Consider the following 22955-nt stretch of genomic DNA (forward strand, 5'->3'; position numbering starts at 1 on the left):
TGAAAACATCCTTTGAGATAAAAATCTATCCCGTATCTTAAGTGACGATAGTTTTCCTCCTATCTGACTGAAACAAAAATTGGAGCAGTTTAAACAATTAAGTTAATATGTAACTACAAGCCGCAAATAATAGTGACATTAAAATTGCCGACAATAAAGACGCAGACAATATTGACTTAGACTCGAAAAACTGCGGAAATTAGTGACGTTAAAATTGTGAAAAATACTTAGTTTGTCTCGGATATTAGTGAAAAAATTCCCCGATAAAAGTAACACAAATCTATCAGCCTTTATCGGTTGTCCAAATGTAGGATTGGTGACGTAATGTTACCTGAATTTCTCGACGCAACATTAACACATGAAAATTAATTATTAAAATAGAATAGTCAATCTGCAGAAACGACCGGGTGACTGAAAAAGAAGATATTTCGGTGTCGCAATACGTTTTTTTTTGTTTGAATTCAAAGTGTTAGTTTACAAATTTTACTTTATCAAAGTTTAATGCTACCCGGCTTGATGTTTTTGGGTAAATTTTTGTAAGAAATGCGGTTAATGCCTTCAATTTTTGTAAGAAATGCAGTGATTTGCGGCAAATGCGGTGAGAATAAAAATTTCACCGCACTTCACCGCATTTCTTACCAAAATTCAGCACGAATTTCACCGCATTTCTTAAAAAAATTAACCGCATAGATTATTATGGCAAATTAATGTAAGAAATGCGGTGAAAGCGGTGAATTCGGTTAGAAAAATAATTCACCGAATTTCACCGCATTTCTTACGAAGATTCACCGCGTAATTCACCGTATTTCTTGCAAAAATTCACCGCATTTGTTTTCCAACGTTTACTCAACCTGATTTAAATTAGATGTACAAGAAATAGCACAGATGTAAGTAGCAAAATGGATAAAGCAGTTCACGGCTTGCCGAAGGGCAGAGGTTCGAATTCGTGTAGGGAAGATTCTTTTTTGTAACTATACTGAGAACGCGATGAAAACAAATAATTCACCGCGATTCACCTTATGCGACGCAAAAAGACGTAAGAAATAAGCTGTAATTTTTTTTCACCGCATCTCACCGCATTTCTTACGAAAATTCACCGCCAAACCTCGACCCGGGTATCATTTATTGCATCTTTGGACGATATTTGAAGGTATTTTTTAAAGAAATTTTATGCAAAGTTTGTCTTTGGTCCATTGTTTCAGGCCTTTGTCTCTGCTTTAGTTTCAGCAGAAATAATTGGTACATGACGCTGTGGTGTATGGAATAGTTGTCGAGATATTAACATTTTTAATGGAGAGTGTGAGAGAAGGAAATACTTTTGGCGGGAAATCAGTTTAAAAAATAGGATCTTTTCCGTTTGTGCCCCCCCCAGCTTAGTGGGCGCATATTATTTGCACCCCCCCCCCGACGCACGTGCAATATTTTTTACATAATGATTTACTATGTAATGGCACGTGCTCTGTAACTGGGGGCGCATAACGTACTGGGGGGGGGGCACAAACAGAAAAGATCCAAAAAATAAAGTAAGACAGTAATTAATGATGCATAATAACCAGTGGTATAGTAGCTAATGACACATCAGAGACGTCAAAATTTGTCAAGCCTAGCTAAGTACCAGCCAGTAAATTAAAATACAGATGAAGGACAGAGACACGCACAATTGAATGGGTCACGATTTTGAGAGGACTTTAACCTTAAGAGAGTGGGCGCGAACAGTCTTTTGAAAAAGAAGAAATGTCACCAAGAAAATTTTAATTATTCATTGCTGTGTTCCATTGGGACTGCTCGGTACTTTAATCACAATTTGTATTTTCAATATAAATATTCTTTCGTTTGGATGGTTTCAAAAGTTTTCAATTACTATAACAGTGATACCATTTTCTCAGTGTGTAATAATGTTTGTGTTTTTTTAAATGATGCCAACTACTTTTTTGGTTAGCCGGAAACTCATCTGTAAAGTAATACCTCTTATTTTGGAAATTGCTGCAGAAATCGTGAGATTTAATCATTTTGTTCCAACATTGCCCATACTTGGAAAACGTAGTACGGCCGTAGTACGGCACCGTATAAGTCTTAGATAAAAACCGTACTAAGTTCTTACCAAGTTTACTACGGCACCGCACTACGGCCGTACTAAGATTTATAAGGTGCCGTGCTAATGCGGTGTCAAGACTAGTAAGGCCGTACCAAGATTAATAAGGTTTTTAAGGTAAAATAATAGCAGGAAAATTGTCGGAAAAGGCAACAGTCAAATTGAAAAACCCAACTTTCGAGACTTTTCCAGTATGTTCTGGGTGTGATTCCCTCCTCCTGCTACGGCGGAGTTACAAACTAAAGCTATAGGAGAATTGAGCAGAGCACTAGATAAAAACTAGGCTCAAAAAGCTCTCTCCAAACAGAAACACTAAACAGACAAAGTAAAATAAAACCTGGAATAATAAAAAATTCCTCAACTAGAATCTACGCAAAAAGTGGGACTACTACGTTGGTTTTTTTTCAGCTTTTGGCTACTCTAACGCCCGATGGCAAAAAAGCCGTTTTAAGTTAAAATTTTCAAATAAGCGAAAAACCTCTACTAAGAGACGAACTTTTTTCTATACAAGCTAAACCAAAAACTCTTTTTCCACCTGGACCCACACAAAAAAGGGGTTTCCTAAATTGCTTTTGGTTAGCTTTCAACAACTATAAGGCCCGATTGCAAAAAAAGACGTTTTAAAATAAAATTTTCAAAAAGCGAAAAACCTCAATTAAGAGATGAACTTTTTTCTATACAAGCTAAACCAAAACTTCTTCTTCCACCTGGACCCACACAAAAAGTGGGACTCCTAAATTGCATTTGGTTAGCTTTCGACAACAACAAACTTTCAGGACAAAAAATTTACAGTGCATGCGGGAACAGTTTACGCGCCAAAAATTGCGCTTTTTATAAGCCATTTAGATGCCAAAATTATAAAACTTTGATTTTCCTTTTTTTAAAGCGGTCAGTTGCATATATTAATGCGCATCGTTGGTCTGAAGGAATACTAGTGTTGTTGTGATTGCTCAAAAACAACTGAGTGTTCAAACGAGTAAAAATTTGAAATTAAAAAAAATTTCTGAAACCAGAACAGATTCATTTGAACCGAACACAAATCAAACACATTATTTTTTCTTTTCTTTCCTAAAAACTGTGGGCTTGTATTAAGGGATTTTTTTATTCAGCTATGTAAGTGGTGCACTAACAGTTTCATGTTAAAAAGGGTGACCATTTTTTTATTTTCCTAAACGGCTAAACTTTTATTTTTTTTCGAACTTTATTTTACAGCTGATCTCTTTATAGACATAACAGTAAGCATTTGTCTTGTTTAGAAAATAAATTTTTTGTTCTGACGTTTTTGAGGGATATTTGGAGTTGAGCGTTTTTCTGGTTGATTATTGACCTTAACTAAAAAAGATATTAGTGAGAGATTCATATCACGAATAAGTTGTGAAATTTAAATGTAAAACCCTCACTATTTTAAGAACCAATTGGAACTCAACTCAATATTCTCCAGTTTCTGACACCAAAAAGATAAAGACACAGACAAGAGCAAATGGCTTCCAAATTTTTGATGAACTCTTAAATGCGCCAAAATTTTAATAATTTTTTTTTACAAAAACAGGAGCATAATTAACTAAACCGACAGCAAACAATTAAAAAGAACTTTTCCTTAGTTTACTGTAAACTGTGTGCCTGCAGCTTGGGAACTAATCACCAGCTGTGTGTAGGTGCGACTGACAATTTAATTTGTAAAGTAGTGCACATTTTGTTTGATCCACTTAAGCCGCAATTCTGTTGTTTTCCCGAACATCAGTTTACAGCTAATATTTTTTGAGACCTAATACGTAAGCATTGGTCTTCTTTAGAACAGTATCTCAGTTTTGAACTTTTGATGGATTTCTGGAGTTGAACGTTTTTCTTGTTGTACATTGATATGAACTGCAGAAAATATCATTAGACTTCCATAGTTCGGTACGGCCTTACAAGGGGCGTAACAGGTTTCTGCTATTTCGAACTCTTTCAAAGCAAAATTTTTGACCGTCAGGCCCACCTGCAGAGCAAATTAATGTTTTAAAACAACACCTTGGAAAAAATACAAAACTTGGTACTGCCTTATATGGCACCGTATTAAGTTTTGTAATTTTTCATAGATGTGAAAAGTGCCAAAAAGTAAGGAAAAAATGACTTGTACGAGATATATGTTGTTTTTAAAACCGTTTTTAGGAAGGTAGACTTTTGATAATGGTATTTACATCAATTGAATACGGTGCAGTAGAAAACTTATTACGGCCTTATACGGTGCCATACAAAGTTTTGTAAGTTTTCTATGGCACTGTATAAGTCTTAGTATGTTTTCAGAGTTTCGTCTAAGGTGGGCAACCTGGGTTGGCAGAATTTTTACAATTTCCCTTACACGTTTTGTCAAATTAAGTAACATATTTGAAATCTGAAATCAGATTTAGTAACATTGGATTAAATATAAGATCCACCTTATATGTGTTTTTCTAAAATATCAGAAACTTAGTTTTTTTGAGGAGATAATTCGGTTCATTGACAAAATTTGTTCGTGAACAACTCAATTTTGACGACAGAACATTGATTAATGACTGTAGTCTGAGGGTAGAAGAGTGACTTGGAGATCTTTTCAGCGCAGTTTTTGCAAAGTTTGATTGATCTGAACAACTTTGGCGGCAAAACTCTTCAAGAACATCAATGAAAGATTTTTTAGAAGCAAACTTCAAGTAAATTATGTACTAGATGATATTTAGTGGACTGTGAATGGAGTTCCTTCTAACGCTATGAGCATACCGTAAAGGTAAGCGCAGCTAAGCTCAGACGAACACCATACCTGTCATTTTAGTCGTCCTTTGAAGGTTTTACTACTTTTCAAAAGCACTTAACACGATCAAATTGAGAGCTGCATGTGATAACAACTCATGAATAAAATTTTTCAGTTCATTCTGTCTTTTTTGCACCAAATTCAGCCAATCACAATGAGTTTAACGAACTTTGTGATCAAACTAAGAGTATAAAACAAGGCTGAGCACAAATTTCTCATTTGGAAAAATTTCCAAACGCAAAAATTGTTCAATTTCTCTCAAAACAAAACAGATAGTCCCAGTCTTGTAAAGGTTAGAAATTCTTTTTTAATTTTTCGTTACAAAGTAATTTTAGAGTTTAAGAAGCTATGATTGAAATTGGGAGCTGTTACTACGGCTCGGATAGCCTGGCCACGGAATCCTTGTGAAATATTCAGCTATAAACGTTTTACGTTAAATTAAGCTTATAGATAATCCACTTACTCATTGCTATATAGTGTTAACTAACAGTTCTTTGAACTCAAAAAGATCATATATAACTTTATACAAGCTATAGCGTAACTTCTAGCACAATCAATGCACACTAATGATGAGCCCATTCGAACGCCCATTCGAATATTCTCGCACGAGTCGTGCAAAAAAGAATATTTCCTAAAGAATGAAAAGATCATCTACACCGCTAGGAAGAGAAAGACCATGTATAACTCTGGGAAGGCAGATTTATAATGTTTATACAGTTTTCATCACTCGTAGACGTCGTACTAGTGGTATTCGAAAACTTGTAGGAGTCTTGCACGCGTGTAACCTAATATCTTATTTTGTTGCATATGATCTTTTTGTGGTTGCCAGCAAATCATATATGATCTAACCATGATTACTTAAACTTGAAGCGTGAATGCTTAAATGATTGCTTCTCCCTTTTTCAACAAAAATTATACCGCGTCATCAAAGTCCTATGCGTCAGCAACACATTTGACTTCAACAAAAAGAAAAACATTTCTTTTTTATATCACACCCAGTTCTTCGTTTTTAGAAACAATTTTTCGTTTTCGAAGGTTTTTTTGGAATGAAACTTAAAAAACTAATTCGATTATTCATATAAGCAAATAAATTTGATTTGTAATTACACAAGAATCAAAATTTACAAACATCATCAAATCACAAATTTTATTGCGGCCGTCAATGTACTGTGATTTATATTCAGGTTTTCAATTTAAAATGACTTTCTTCATTCTTCTCTTATAAAAAGAAAACGAAACAGTGTACCAGCTCGTCTCAACTTGATGTAAAACTTTCAAGCTAACTTAACTTAATAATCTTGTGTGCTTGAAAGGGCAAATTTCTAAACAATTTGAACTTTTGCCAGGGCTCCAAAAAACGCAGTGAGAAATTATGATCACTGTAATCCACGATTATAGCATGTAGCTTGCGTTTTTCAGCAAGTGCACTATGAATCAATACTCTTTATAACTCAGTCTTGTTTTTTTAGCGTTGGTTTTTATTTCTTAACACGAAATCGGGTTACGAAATTTTCACAAAAGCTTAGATATGTTTAAGTGCTTATCAGCAACTAATTTTCTGAACCGTTACGGACTACGAAAACCAAGGTGCAGAATCCTGTCTGGCTAATAGATTTAACCTCCCAAAGAGAGTACCGCTTTTCGCGAGGAATCGCAGACAGAAATGGCTTCAATAGTGGTGACAAAAATTCCACTGCTTTTATCAAAAGACTCAAAATATATTCATGAATAATTTTCACCAATTGCTGGTGTGCTCACAATTTATTTTCCTATAGAATTTTATCGTTTCTATCAAAATATTGATGATAAGATGATATGGTGTCAAAATTCCCTGAATCCATTTAAGTTGTGACTGTTTCAGCAACCCTATAACATCATGGAAATTTTTTAAAGAAAACAAAATTGGCTCCCAAAAACTTGAACTGTCTGGCCGAACACAGGAAGAAGAGTTGAATTGAATTTCTAATAAATTGTCATTGTTTTAGACCATGTTAGCCAATAGTTTCCAAAATTTCAATCATGCATGCCTGATCATATAATGGATAGCCTTTGCCGCTTAATTGTACCCACCTGCCTATAATTACTGAATTATTATACACAAAGCTCCCACCAAAAGCGGAACCTAATCTCTTCGATTTTGTTATCTATAAACACAAAAGTAAAATTGGCAAATTGTTGCTTTGCTGCAAATAAGGCGCCTGCGAATGATAATGCGTGTTTGCGAGCTGCTTTGTGACTATTTTGCTTTTTTCATCGAATGCGATGATTAATGTAACGCGCTAATTGGACAAATTTGTGAATGCAATACAAATTTGTGAATTTGCTTGTTTTGCTGTAAGTTTGACGGCTTAATGGTATACGCTGAATGTATTCTACCATAAACACCCCCTTCTAACATCAGCACCCCCAAAATCATGAACTGGAGGTTGACATATTTTGATCTGATGCGCTATAATTCGTATTTTTTGTTCATTTCCCCATGTTAACACTCATCTCACACCATATTAATTAACCTGGTCTTTTTTCGATAAAACGCTTTCCTTTATTTTTTTAAATTTGTGCTTCAGAACTCGTTGGAAATGATCCGACAAACTTTGCTAATTGCTCTACTGATTGCGGTAGTTTCTGAAGCTAATGCGCTGTGGAGACGCCAGGCAGTATTGAGTCGAGAGAAACATGAGGTACCCGTACCAGAAGTTGCAACAGATCCAGAGGACATAAGAAGCGATGCTGCCGCAGAAGTTGTGTCCGATTCAGATGAAATCAAAAGTGATGCAGAACGAGGTGTGTCCGATTCAGATGAAATCAAAAGTGATGCAGAACGAGGTGTGTCCGATTCAGATGAAATCAAAAGTGATGCAGAACGAGGTGTGTCCGATTCAGATGAAATCAAAAGTGATGTAGAGCGAGGTGTGTCCGATTCAGATGAAATCAAAAGTGATGCAGAGCGAGGTGTGTCCGATTCAGACAACATAAGAAGCGACGGGGCAGAAATTGCATCTTATTGATTACTCACGAAAAGAATCCAGTCGAAAACTGTGGGAAATGTATGGAGCATTATAGTTAAACATTTGTGTACTTTTTTAAACAAATAATAACTGCAAAATTTGTAAATAGATACAATTGTTTTTACTAACTAATTGAAGATTTAACAGAATATTTGATTTGTAACCAGCTGATTCGAAGAAATTTGATTTAGTGTTTCTTTAGATTTGCACCAGAGTTAAGGCTTAAGTTCAGCAGTAGCGCCTTGCGTATAATACTCTGTATTTTTTCTATGGAAGTGTTACGAGACAGTGAAAAATGACCGCAAGCTTGAGAATAATTTACTGGTTGTTTTATGGGTTTTTCAGATAATTTTGACGACTGTCTTCACATAGGTAAAAAGGATTTCGTGCTTTTATAATAATGACCCACGGAAAATACTACACTATTTTCGCATTAAATTGGGAGGCCGAGGTGTCATCGCTAAATGTCATTAGAAATGTACGAAAAAGGGTGAATTCGGTGAAAATATGTATGATTTCGATATAAGAAAGAACAATTAGTTTTTAACTGATTCTTTTATTACACAAGCCATTCCAATTTATAATAGTCTGCCTTCTAATATTAGACTGAAAACAACATCGAAAGCTTCCTTAAAAAAGAACTGAAAGAATATTTTTAGAAAGAATTTTTGAAGGACCCAAAAGTAACAGATATAAAAGATGACATTGAGAGCATTAGATTTTAATTTTAATTTTTAATCTTCACGATGTACATATAAAATTGTGAGAACATTTTATGCTCGCATTTTAGGCCATTTTTTTAATAATGTAAGGTCAAATTTTTAATTAAGTAATTTAATGATTTTATAATTTTACATAATGTTATATTCTTAACTTTACATTGCCTCTTTTACCATTTGCTTTTTATACTTATGTGTACCAGAGGAAATTAACAATGTTCCTTTTTAATTTGCGCAGAATCGCACATCTTGCATAAATTCAACGCTAAATTTAGCTAATATGTTTACGACAGAAAATATCGCAAAAATAGATATGAGAGTTATGATGAAAGCGTTGTAAAAAAGAAATAATTCACCGCTAAGACTCGCAAACGTTACAGAATTTCACCACTCAATTTAACAAACTTCTTCACCGCAGAAAAATATTGCAAAAAAGAAGTAAGAATAGCAATGAAAGCGTTAAAAGCGGTTAAAATCAAAATTACCGCATAAATCGGCAAACCATACAAAGTTTCCCGGCTAATTTAGCACAATTTTAATTGAACTAGGTAAGATTTGATTTGATTCGGTTGAAAGGTTTAAAAAAAGTCTATCATTTTTATAGCAAAGTTCAATGAAACGCGCACATGGCTGCAGTAGTGGCAGGGTAGCAATGATTGTTTTTCTTAAAAGAACGATTTTCTACTTATGATTTCGTTTAGAACTCATAAATGGCCACTTTTTATTGAAAAATGTTAGAGCGACCGGCAGACAGATTGAAACTTTTTAGTTTTTAGAAGATTTTTATTAAAACGAAAAGAATTCACGAAATTGTCATAAAAAGTTTTAAAATTCTCAAAATTAGTTGCGACCTATAGTCAAAGATTCCTGTAAATGGAAATTTACAGAATGCAAAAATTTTGCAAAAATGTGGCTTTCCAGAAAAAAAGGCTAGATTTTCAACTGTTTTATTTGCTTAAGAGCAAAACAATTCCAAAAAAAGGACTTTCATTAGAACAAGGAGTTATTCAAATCAACTCCAACTCATAACCTTGGATCGCTTTACGCCAATGCGATGAGATAGCTACCAGCCCTCATATTACAAACATGACTGGAGAGTCACGAAAGCAAATGAGTTGAAGTTATCATCCAAATATGCTTCGTTGATACTTCCAAGGCCAATGTGGAGAGATTCCTTTGCACGATAGAATTTGCAGGAAACAAAACCGACAATGCTGTAATTTGATCTTCAGTTTTTCGCAAGAAATGTTTGCTGGTATTGATAGAAATGAACTTCGGACATTGAAATTGAATAAAAAAGACTTTATGATATGTGAATTGAAAAACATTCCTCTTGAACGCCATTTATTTTGGTCTATACATAAGAAGGTAAAAATTAGTTTTACTTTGAAACGTGACAACACGTAAGGTAAAAATCGAAACAGTACCGTCTCTACCCAACCCAGGCAACAGGAGCTATCCAAATCAATTCAAATTCATAGTTAGATATACTCTATGTTTGAGATGTCTAAAACAGAAAGATTTTTTGATGTAACTTGATCTCAGGAAAAAAGTTAGATTCTCAGTTAGATTTTCAATGCACATAAAGAAATAAAATTTTTTACAAATAGTGGGCTTTGAATCGGAACAAGAAGATTTTCAAATCAATTCAAGGATCCATTCGTACAAATAGGATGCGTTAGCTACGGGCGCTCATATTACAAATATGAGTTGTACTGCAAAGTCACGAAAGCAAACATTGAAAAAATGTGGTTTGTTGTCATTGAAATATTCCTCGTTGTTACCTGCAGACCCTATGTGGAGAGGTTCTTTTGACTGAAAGACTTTGCCCAAAATGAGAGACCTTCTATGTGTGGATGTCTAAACACGAAAACGTTCTTTGATATCACTTCTCAGGAAAATTGGATTTTCATCTTAATCAGTTGTAAAAAAAATAGAACAATTTTTTTCAAAAATACTGGATTATGAATTCGAATAACGAGTTATTGAAGTCATAGTTAGAGACCTCTCTGTTTATTGAGATGTAAAACATTGAGTTTTAATAGTTTCTCTAAAGAAAACTTATTTTTTAATCTAATTTTGTTTTCGTATAAGCAAATGTTTTTTTTTAAAAAAAGAGGTGGTAAATTGGAACAAGGTGTTTTACTAATCAATTCAATTTCATATTCAGAGATCTTCTGTATGTGGACTCGATTATGAACGGAAAGTCAAAAACAATCAGAGTTTTTGGTGTAGTTTCTCTCGATAAAACTACTTGTTCATTAGTGAACGCTGTGAGAAAAAAAAACGCGCATTCAGTAAAATAATTCAGGTAATTTTTGTCGTAACTTTCTGAAAAAGTTTGCGGTTTCAAGCGGTGATAATTTTTTTCACGGTTTCCTGTTGTTAACGGTAATTTGTTTCGTTTCCATCGCTTAAGCGTTGAAGAATTTTCACAGCTAACAACAGCAAGTCTTACAAATTATCAACGCATATGTTTGGAATGAAGAATTTTAAATTTATGTTGATTTCAAAAAAAATATTATAGAAAGAAGTGACAACTGACGCAGTGGAGTGAAAAGTTGTTAACATGCAGGGGGGGGGGAGACAATTTTCATCCTAGTAAGAAATCCAGTTACTGCGTTGAAAATAAAAAATTCCGCGCTATTAACCGAAAATCTTGAGAAATTTTCGATGAATATCGCAAATCCTAAAAAAATATTTTTGTAACCAATATTCACCGCAATTCTTAAACTATTAATTCGAAAAAAGTTGACCCTGTGGGGGTAAAAGTTACTAGTTGTGGTTTCTGCGTAGTTGCCGCGAACCGGCAATAGGCTACTGCGCCTAACCCCTATTATATCCGAAGTTTTTATTCATGGCAGCAGCATGCGGTGGCTGTTCCACATTTTCGGCTCAATAAATCAACGAGATTTGTTTTTATGTTCAAGTGGGTCATCTGAACAATCATTAGTACAATTTTCCAAAAATTGCGCCATGAGAAAAATATAACAATCACACTATTTTCTTCCAACCCTACTGTCTGTCTGATAGCGGATAAGTTATCTTAAACCAGAGTTCTGAAACAATCCATAACAACTGAAAAAATGCTTCCACTGCGGGACGTCGGCTTTGAAAATTTGATCCAATAAGTGAAACCAAGATCTTTTTTAATGCAAGAACTCCGTTGTTTTTTAATACAATGACCGTTGTTTTTCTCGATTCACATGCGTGGTAGTGGAATAATTTTGAAAATTAAGATCTTCAATCTAGTAGCATATTTTCAATCTCATTTAATCAACCAAATTTCATAAAATTAATGTAATCTCCAGCTTAGACAAAAGATGAGAGTCTAATTTCTATGGTTAACTCTGCTCTAAATGCATTGATAAGAACTGATTGATTAAATATAAAGCTGAATACAGAACCTAATGAGTCTTACAAGTTTTCAACGCATATGTTTTGAATGAATTGCTTTGAGTCTATTTAAAAAAAGAAGTATTTTATAAAAAAAGTGACAGCTCACGCAGTGAAATATGAATTTGTTGCCATGGAGGAGCTGAGAAATTCAAACACGCGTATGGCAGTTTTCATCTTTGTACGAAATCCGTTGAAAGCGGTGAGAATGAAAAATTAACCACTCAGAAACGCAAACCTTAAAAACATATCTGCTGAATTTCGCAAATCTTACATAAACTCACTTTATTTTTTTCATCACTAATCACCACAAATCTTACAATTTTATGCAAAAAAAACTGACCGTCTTGGTAGGGGGTTAAAAATTAGTTGTTATTCGTGGCTCAATGAAATAGCGAGAGTCTTTTTCATGTTCAAGTCGGTCATCTGAACACTCTAAAGTAAAATTTTCCAGAAAGCGCGCCTAGGAAAAACGTAATAATCAAATTATTCCCCTACAACTCTACTGCTTGTCTGATAGCGGATAAATTGTCTAAAGTTTTTAAACAATCCACAAAAATTGGGGAAAAAAGCACCCTCTATGTGCCCCTGTTTGTAGGGGAAAAATTTTGCATATTACTATTATCAATCGTGTAGCATAATTACAATCTTATTTAATCAACCAATTGTCACAAGTTTAATACAATTTTTTAGCTTAGACAAAAAGTGAGTAGCCATTTTCTGCTGGTGAATCTGATTTTAATGCTTTGATAATAACTGATTGATTAAAGAAAAAGCTGACTATAGAGTCTAAAATTTTAAATGCAAATCTTTTAAATGAAGAACATTGAATCTATTTTATTTGCCAAAGAATTGTTTTAGAAAGAAATGAGATTTGACGCAGTGGACTAAGAAGTTGTTGAAATGCAGAAGGTGAGAAGTTCGAACCCGTCTATGGCAGTTTTTATTAATAAGAAACCCAGCCAATGTGGTAAAAATAAAAAAATTCGCCGCTAAAATCCGCAAATATGAACAAAATCTCTGCTGAACATCGCAAATCTTACAAAAATACGCCTTATTTTTTTCATCGACGTTCATCGCAAATCTTACATAACTTTTTAGACAAAACTTGACTCTGTTGGGGCTCAGTAAATTTTACTGGTTGTGGTTTCTGCATAGTTGCCGCAAACCAGCCGTTGTAACCTACACTCCAAACATTCTGTCTGACATCGGATAAATAATCTTAAACCAGAATTTTTAAACAATCTACAAAGTTTAAAAAATTGGATCCTCTGTGAGCCCCCATGCTGATCTAACATGTAACGTCATGAATTTGTTAATGCAGGAGCTGTAAAGTTTGAAAGATAAAAGAAAATTTTTTAGACCAAAGACCATTGTCTGTTTCGATTGTCATGAGTGGTAGAGGAGACGTTTTGAAAATTATGATCATAATTCGTGTAGCATAGTTACAATCTTATTTAATCAACCAAATGTAATATGTTAACACAATTTTTATCTTAAACGAAACGTGAGTGGCCCAATTCTACTGGTGTCTTTGTTCTAATGCTTTGATAAAAATTGATTGATTAAATATAAAGCCGACTATACTGTCTAATGATTATTACAAATTTGAAACGCGTACGCTTTGAATGAATATATTGAGTTTTTTTTAATTTCGAAAGACAGTTGAAGTGACAGTTGACGCATTGGAGTATAAAGTTGTTGAAATGCAGGAGATGAGAAATTCCAACCCGGGTAAGGCAGTTTTTTTATAAGAAATCCAGTCTATGATGTGAAAATAAAAAATAACCACTAAAAACCGGAAATTTTGAAAAAATCCTTACAAAAAAGTGTTTCGAAAAAACGTGACTCTGTGAGGTGGGGTGGGGTTAAAAAATGTAACTAGTTGTGGTTTCTGCGTAGTTGACCCAAACCAACATTAGGCCACTACAGCCCCCTATTATAAACCATATTCCAAAAAATTTTAGTAATGTTAGCAGCATGCGCTGTTTATTCCACGTTCATGGCCCAATGAAAAACGAAAGCCTTTATGTTCAAGACGTTCATCTGATCCCTCTTATGTACAATTTTCCGAAAATCGCACATGGGAAAAACTTAATAGTCACACTGTTTGCTTCCAGCTCCACTCTCTGACTGATAGCGGATAAAATATATTAGACCAGAAATTTTAAACAGTCCAGAAAAATTGGAAAAACTGCATCCTTCATGAGCCCCTGGCTTTGAAAAAATTAATCTAACATGCAAAGCCAAGAATTCCTTAATGCAGAAATTTTAAAATTTGAAAAAAAACTAAAGAGATTTTTTTAGAGCAATGACCATTGTATTTTTCGATTGTCTCGCTTGGTAGAGGAGAAATTTTGAGAATCACGATTATCAATCTTGTCGACTATCAATTTTTAGCTTATTGACAAAATGTGAGAGGCTAATTTCTACGGGTGTCTCTCTTTTAATGCTTTAATAAAAACTGATTGACTAAATATAAAGCCGACATTATAGTCTAATGAGTCGTAGAAATTTTCAAAGCATCTGCGTCGAAGGAAGTTTTTTGAATCTATTATAAATTCGAAAGAAATATTATAGAAACAATTGACAGTTGAAGCACTGGAATGAGAAGTTTTTGACATGCAGGAGGTGAGAATTTCACACCTGTGTATGGCTATTTTTGTTTTTATAAGCAACCCGGTCAATGCGATGAAGGTACAGAATTCATCACAAAAAACCGCAAATCGAAAAATATCTCTGCTGAATATCGCAAATCTTAAAAAAATCACATTATTTTTTTTCACCGCTATCCACCTCAAATATTACTTTATTTTTTCAAAAGAAACTAACCCTGGTTGGGGGTTAGTAAGTATTAATTTTTGTGGTTTCTGCGTAGTTGCTGCAAACCATTATTGGGCCACTGCAACCTCCCCTCCCTATTATATCCCACAGACCAAACCTTTTTTATGGCAGCAGCCAATCTTTGCTCAATTTTCCCCAATATTCGCTCAATGAAATAATCACAGCCTTTTTTATGTTCAAATTGGTCTTATGAACACTGTCATGTACAATTTTACAAAAACCGAGCTTTGGAAAATATAATAATCACACTTTTTCCTTCCAACTCTACTATCTTTCTGATAGCGGATAAATTATCTTAAACCAGAGTTTTCAAAAAATCCCTATAATTGAAAAATTCCATCCTCTATGATCCTACAGATTTGAAAAGTTTGATCTAACAGGTAAAGCCAAGAACCTTCTAATGCTGAAACTGTAAACTTTGAAAGAAAAATACATCAAAGAAAATTTTTAAAAGCAGTGACCATTGTCTGTCTCGTTTGTCATGCGTGGTAGAGGAAAAATTTTGAAAATTACGATTATCATTCTTGTCGCGGAGTTACAATCTTATTTAAATAATCAATTGTCACAAGTTTAATACAATTTTAAGCTCATACGAAAAGTGAGTGGGTAATTTCGGCGCCTGACTCTGTTTCTAGTGCTTTGATGAAAACTGAATGATTAAATATAAAGCCGACTATAGAGTCTAAAGAGTCTTACAAGTTTTCAACGCATACGATTTAATTGAAGTCTAATTTAAATCTAATTTAAATTCAAAAAAATTTAACCAAAGAAGTGACAGTTTACGTAGTGGAATTAGAAGTTGAAATGAAGGAGGTGAGAAGTTTGAACGCATCTATGGGAGTTTTTTTCTTTGTAAGAGTTCCGGTGAGTGCGGTTAAAAGAAAAAAAATCACCGCTCAAAAATAATAAACTTAAAAAACCTCCAATGAATATCACAAATCAACTTTTCAGCTATTAACAATTTTTTCACCACTATTTACCCCAAGTCTTACATTGTTCATTCAGCGAAAACCTTGACCCTGTGGAGGGGGTAAATATTACTAGTTGTGGTTTCTGCTTAGTTGCCACAAACCAGCATTAGGCCACTGCAGACCCCCCCCCATTTAAAAAATTATTAATGAAATTATTTATTAATATTTATGAAATTACTTGGGCCTTTTTTTATGTTCAAGACGTTCATTTGAGTCCTCTTAAATTATTTTTCAAAACATCGCGCAAAAAGGAAAACGTAATAGTCACACTAGTTCCTTCCAACTCCTATATCCGTCTGATTGCGGATAATTTATATTAGACCACTCTTTTTAAACGATCCACAAAAACTGGAAAAATTGTATCCTCTATGAGCCCCCTGTTGTGAAAAAGTTGATCTATCATGAAAAGCAAAAAATTTTTTAATGCAGGAACTGTAAAGTTAACAAGAAGAATATACCAAAGATTTTTTTTGAGAAAGGAACATTGTTTGTTTTGATTGACATGCGTGGTAAAGAAAATTTGAAAACAACGATTATCAATCTTTTAGCATTGTTACCATCTTATTCAAACAATTAATTGTCATAAGTTCAGTAAGAATTTAAATATAAAATGGGAGAGGCTATTTTCCACGGGTAACTATGTCTTTAGTGCTTTGATAAAAACTTATTGATTATTTATAAAGCCAACTTAGAATCTAATGAGAACTTCGTTAAATCTATCGACAAAATTCTAACTGACGTAAACTTTCCGTTGTTTGCAATTTTATACTTTCTCCCTTGCAACGAATTATCAATTTACGGAGCTTTTCAGCTTGAAATGAGCAAGTGATTGAGCGTTATACCAGAAATAAGACATGATGGGAACGGAAACATAGATTAGGTCTCAATGACAGCATAGGTCTCAATGAAAATATAGTTTAGATATTTGTTGGAATTTTTTCAATTCTTAAATGAATTTTTTAGTTTGTTAATTTTAATGGAATATGCCAGCCCAATTTTCCAGCTCAATTTTTTGGTGGAATTGAATTCGTTATGATGATGGTTACTCTCATTGGACTCCAAATGAGGTCCACATGATGATCCCAGTTACAACAATTTGAATTTTTAATGCAAAATTATCGCACTCCTGCTTTCTTGTATTCCCTGTTTGTGGTCATTGTTATGAAACTCTGGCAAAAAATGAACTTTTTCTGTGCTAAATTAAAATTTAAAAATATTTTTCACAGACTTCTGGACTTTTATTTTAATTTTTGTGAGAAAAATAGACACGTAACAAGCCTTGCCTTCTTCGATTACTTATATTGAAATGATATTTGTGAATTATTCTTTGGAGTTTTGAGAAATTTAGTGGCTGATTCCACAATTTTTACGGAGCAAGGAACAATTTGGTAACTTTAAAATTTAATTATTGCGGAACCTGTGATCTAAGCATTTTTTTTCATATCAATGCAGTGTTAGTCTGATAAGACAAAGTCTTTTTGAATATAATAAAATGGTTAAGTAAAGTTTAAACATAAAAATTGTTTTCATAACTGAAATAAGTTTAACTACTCAGAATCAAAACTTAAATAATAACCCAAAATATCTCGAATTTTTTTGTTATTTTCTTGTCTTTAATGTTTTTTTCTAAGTTTAGGGTGGTGTTATGTGATATTAAAAACCTAGCAAAATTTCCCTGAAAAGTTTTTCTATCATTTAAACAAACTCTATTGATGATGTAGAGATAAATGTTGATTGTGTTTTTCCCGGATTACAACAGGTTCCATGACAAAACACCCTTAAGATCAAAATCACCTTCAAAGCTTTCACTGCAACCAATGTTGTTTTTATTTTTCGATTTTTAATGGAATATGCCAGGCCAAGTTTTTAGCTCAATTTCTTAGTAGGAGTGAAACTGTTTTGATGATTGTTACTCTCAATGGATTCCTTTTTGAAAAAATGAGGTCGAAATGATGATCCCAATCAAAACAATTTGAACCGATTTTTTGCAAAAATACGCACTCCTGTTTTCATGTATTCCCTGTTTTTGGCCGTTGCTATGAAACTCTGGTAAAAAAAATATTTGATTTTTTCTCGGTTTAACCTAAAATTGTAAAAAACTGAACTTTACAGACTTTTGACTTTCATTATAAGTTTTGGGAGAAAAATAGGTATGTAAAAAATCTTGATTTTTTTTCAATTAATTAATTTAAAATGATATTTGAGAGATAGATGTTTTTTTGAGTTTTGATTAATTTAGTGGCTGATTCTAGAATTTTACGGAGCAAAAAACAAATTGTTAATTTTAATTTTCTATTTATAGAGGAATCTGTGTTCTAAGCACTTTTTTCGTATTCTTGCAGTGTTGTTCTGATAAGTTAAAGTCAGTTTAATTAAAAAGTAAAAAATTGCTAATTGTTTATGGCTGAACTATGTTCAAAATACCCAGAATCATTACTTTTATAATGACTCAACAAATCTCAAATGTTCTGTTATTTTCGTGTCTATATTGAGTTTTTCTAGATGTTGATTTTATTTAACTTGAATTGTAAGGATGCTTTTATCTGATACCAGAAAACTGGCAAAATTTTCACTTAGAGTTTTTCTTTATTTTCTTTGCAAGCTGTTTATGGAAAAAATGTTGATTGTGATTCGCCCCGGTTACGTCAAATGCGTTGACATGACACTCTCGAATTAAATATCACTTTAAAAACTTTCACTTCGACAAGCATATAGTCTGAGGCTGTTAAGCTTGAAAGTTGATGTGAGCAACCGTTTGAGCTTTTTACCAGAAATCGGACTTTATTGAAATCCATTGAATGGAGAATGAAAAACTGGATTAGATGTTTGTTGACAATTTTTCAGTTGACGAAAATTGTTTTGATTTCGCGATTTTTCTTTTTTGATTGGAATATTTCAGTCTAAGTTTCTAGCCCGATTTTTCATTTTGTAGGACTGAAACTTTTATGATGAAAATTACTCTCATTGGAATCTTTGTTGAAAAAAGGAGGTCAAAATGATGATCTCATTCAGAAAAATTTGAATATTTTTTTTGCAAAATTACAGCACTCCTGTTTGCTTATATTCCCTGTTTTTTTTTGTTGTTATGAAACTCTGGCACAGAAATGACTTTTTTCTCTGTAAATTAATATTGTTAAAAACAAGATTTTTTGACTTTCTTTATAAGTTTGTTGAGAAAAATAGGTACGTAGCAAATCTTGCATTGCTTTTCTACTAATTGAATTAAAATAGTTAATTAAAATGGAAATTCAATTAAAATGGAAAATTAATTTTTTTTTAATTTAACTAAAATGGAAAAATATATTAGCTGATTCTATGATTTCTACGGAGCAACAAACAAATTGTTAAATCTAAAATTTAATTATTTCGGAATTTGTGTTCTAAGCATTTTTTTTTTATTTCCCTGCAGTGTTAGTCAGATAGGTTAAAGTCTCTTTTAATATAAAGTAATAAAGTGGTTCAAGTAATAAAACTATGTTCAAGCTGCTCAGAATCATTACTTAAAAAATAACTCAAAATATCTCAAAAAGTTTTGTTATTTTCGTGTCTTTTAATGGTTTTTTCTAGATTTTGATTATATTTAAAATGAATAGTAAGGATTGTATTATCTGATGTAAAAAAATGGGAAACTTTTCACGAAAAAAAAATTTCTATCATTTACGCAAACTGTATGGTGTAGACCATTATAGAGCATTTTGTCTAGATCTTTGCAACAAAAATGCTATGTCAAGCAAATATTTATGGTTCAAATGCCGTCTTCTATAAGTTTCATGTGCTGTGTATATCGAAATTCTAATCAGTTTGATTAGGTTTTTTCAGGGTATGTTTTTATTAAGGATTTGGTAATAACACTCTTTTAACATATCCAGCACTAATTAAAATCTGCTTCCTCAGGCAATTTGACGCACAGTTTTCTAGAGGTGATAGAGTCACACTACAGTTTCCCAGAGGTGAAGTGTCTCCAGAGGTGAAGTTTCCCAGAAGTGAATTTTCTCCAGAGGTGCCAGATCGAAGTTTATTCAAAAAACAGAAAACTTATGATTATAGAGGACTAACTCACTGAATTCCATTGAGAAATGCTTGAAAATTTGTTTTTTATCAGTCACAAGAGATTTTTTAATAGAAAAAGAGTCTTTGAACCCAGTCTATGTCATCAGGTAGACCTTCCTTTAGAACAGGATGATCATAGAGAGCTCAGATTTAGTCATCCTTGAGAACATTGTGAGCAGTAAAAAACCAGGGAGTACTCATTCTGTGTTGTATGATGACCAACAAGAAACCAGTGATTATTCATCCTAAAATGCAGATAGAGCTGAAAATTACCCGTGGAAAAGTTAGACTGCACAGAAAAAAAAACAGAATTTGTCAAGTTTTTCAGAATGCACAGTCTAAAAAGTGCCATGATCAGAACTCTTGATGGGGGAAAACAGTAAACATAATGGAGATTTAAATGTTTAGCACTGGACTCCAACCCAACCTAGTTTTGTGTGACTTTTTGGTAATAAATTCTCAAGATGTTTGAATGTGTTAATATTTGTGTGAAAACGGTAATCTTCTGCTGTTTTTGTAACAATTTTCATTGTGAACAGCCAGGTTTGATTACTGTTTGCTGGTCTCATTTCTATGACCTGCATTTGCTACTTTCGAGCATTTGCTGCATTTAAGGGGGCAATGAAGCTTAAAAATGAACTGTAACAAAACATTATTCTGCGCTAACTCTTTCATTGCGCATTTTTCTCAGTCAACTCTCTCAGTTCATCGAAAAGCGTTTTTCAATTTTAAAAACCGAACAGGTTGATTTTCGTTAGCTTTACTAACTAAGTTTTAGCACATTTGTATAATTTGATAGCGTGTTGTTGACTGAGAATGGTTAAGTCTCAAATACTGAACTCAGTTTATTTAAATTATCCTGTTTATATTTTCATAACTTCGTAAAGAAATAAAATATTTTTCAGCAGTTTATCAATGACAAAAAACTAAAGAAAATTCCTTTTCAATTAATTAATACAAAGCAATTTTTTTTTTGATTGAAAGCGTCTTTTCTAGTTTCATAAGGACAATTTTGCAAATAACAACCAACACTTCAAGCTGTCTACAATGATAAACCGGTTTAAAAATAGCAAAAATAAAATTTTTAATCCCACAGAAAATTAGTTTTCATTTTGAGTTTCGATAGAAACTGCTTCTAACCTTAACGTGCGTTAGGTTGCATTACAATTGGCTTTTATTTGCACTATAATGAATTTTTTCCATAAACAATGGAAGAGGAATTGAATCAGCTAATATCACGAGCACCATCAATTGATTGTTTTTTCCTGGTTCCTAAACAGCACCATCATAGCTGTTTCAATTTTCTCTCTTTCTTTGAAAAACATGATGGATTCATTCAACAAAGACGTTGGCTAATAACTCGTATTTTAGGTTATTTTGGTTAACTTTCAAAACATTTTATCTATATAATGTTTAATTAAGTTAGTTGAAAAATTGGCATAAACGTAACACTTTCCTTCATCTGATTGTACTTTTCTCCTTGATTCCAGTCTAAATTATACCTTTGACTTTTCAATTATCTTATTTATTTGAAAGCCAACCTTCAGAAATTTTGACCACTCCTTGTGAATCAATTCAGATTTATATCCAAAAAAAGAATTTGCATTCTGTAAATAGAAAAAATAAATGTCTCCAAATGTTTTGAATCCAAATGAATTCAATAGAACAAAATTATGCTTTTTTTGTCCCTTAAATAGTTTTTACGACAAACTTGTGACAATTTAGTTCACATACAGTTAGCTCAGTTTAATGTTGATGGCAGCAAATATTACTGAATGCGTGTGCAGTATATAGAGTACATATATGTCTAATTTCATTTTGCACTTAAATTAACGGTACATTAAATGTCCGAACAGTTATCTGAGCCAAACAACTTCTAGAGCGCCAGTGAATTGTGAAATTAGTTTATTATCCGTGATGCAGAGGTCTTCTCCAATTAAACATACCGATCACATATTTGCACTGCTCAGCTCATACAGATATTTTGTTTATGATGTTTTTTACTTTTATGACATCTAAAATCAGAAAATTCGGTTCAATATTTTGTTGTTATACTGAATTTAGCCAATCAAAATAGCTGAATCACTATGCATTAACTAAGTGTGAGTATAAAAGGAGAACAAAGTAAGTTTTTCTCATTTCAGCAAATTTGTGAAACCAAAAAACTTGAAGTTTTCATGATAAACTAAGAAACTTTTGCTTACACAGGTTAGACTTCTCTTTGGACGTCTTTATTTTTGTGTTTTGTAACCACTAACATTCTTAACTCAAGAAAACATTTAGCTCCAACTTATCTTAATATTTAAATTCTTATGTAAATTTCGGTTTTATTCACCATGTATTTTTTAGAAAGGAGTTCGAAATGCTTCGACAAGTTTTGCTGATTGTCTTGCTAATTGCGGTGGTGACACACGCAGCCGAAATGTCGAAGAGGCGAAAAATAAAAGGGTCCCTGTCTGTCTTCTACCCTAAAAGAGTCGTCCAGAGAGATCAAGTCAATCCAGTGGTAAACAAGCGGGGTGTTCCAATGCAAGGACTGTTTGGATGGAGATAACGACGCATTTCATGAACAAAAAAAAGGAAAATGTAGCTTTATCAACTGGTAAAGGAACTTGTTTTGTATGAGTTTTCATTTTTCATATTGTGCTAATAAAAGATTTTCAATTCTGAGCGAGACATCTTAATGAAAGGTTTTCTGAGCAAGACATAATAAAAGACCCGGGATGACCACCATAAATGTTTCTTGGAAACCATACGTAAGACATGTATGGTTGTATGGCTTCTTTGATACCATACATAAGACCATACAGAAATTTAAAGGTGATATCAAATGACGTCTTTTGGACCACGTAGTACAACAAATGTATCGTAGTTGCCATTGGCCTTCAACGAAAAAAATTTTTTTCTATGGTGTCTTGGATACCATATCCAAGACCATAGACTTTTATGGCCCATCCAAGGTCATAAAACTTTTTTTGTGCAAGATCTTTTTTTGACACAAAAATGATTTTAGCAACGTCCTATGCGGATTTCAGACGATAAAAATGGAGATTTAAAAATTTCTTGCGAAAAAAATTTTATGGTGTCTTGGATACCATATCCAAGACC

At 33.1% G+C, this 22955-nt stretch overlaps 1 protein-coding gene across 1 annotated transcript; it reads left to right on the plus strand.

Annotated features, from left to right (window-relative positions):
• Positions 1-5122: 5122 nt before the first annotated feature.
• LOC142338618 (uncharacterized) lies at positions 5123-7894 on the plus strand. Its single transcript, XM_075388454.1, has 2 exons — positions 5123-5151; positions 7427-7894. Exon 2 carries the CDS (start codon positions 7439-7441, stop codon positions 7865-7867), a length of 429 nt encoding a protein of 142 aa, XP_075244569.1. The 5' UTR covers positions 5123-5151; positions 7427-7438; the 3' UTR covers positions 7868-7894.
• The last annotated feature ends 15061 nt before the right edge of the window (positions 7895-22955 follow it).

Source organism: Convolutriloba macropyga, chromosome 4 (assembly GCF_964194025.1).
Source record: "Convolutriloba macropyga chromosome 4, txConMacr16.3, whole genome shotgun sequence".
Lineage (NCBI taxonomy): Eukaryota > Metazoa > Xenacoelomorpha > Acoela > Convolutidae > Convolutriloba > Convolutriloba macropyga.

Bases quoted from the DNA above. Each gene is read 5' to 3' on its own strand.
- LOC142338618 (XM_075388454.1), top strand. From the start codon at position 7,439: ATGATCCGACAAACTTTGCTAATTGCTCTACTGATTGCGGTAGTTTCT.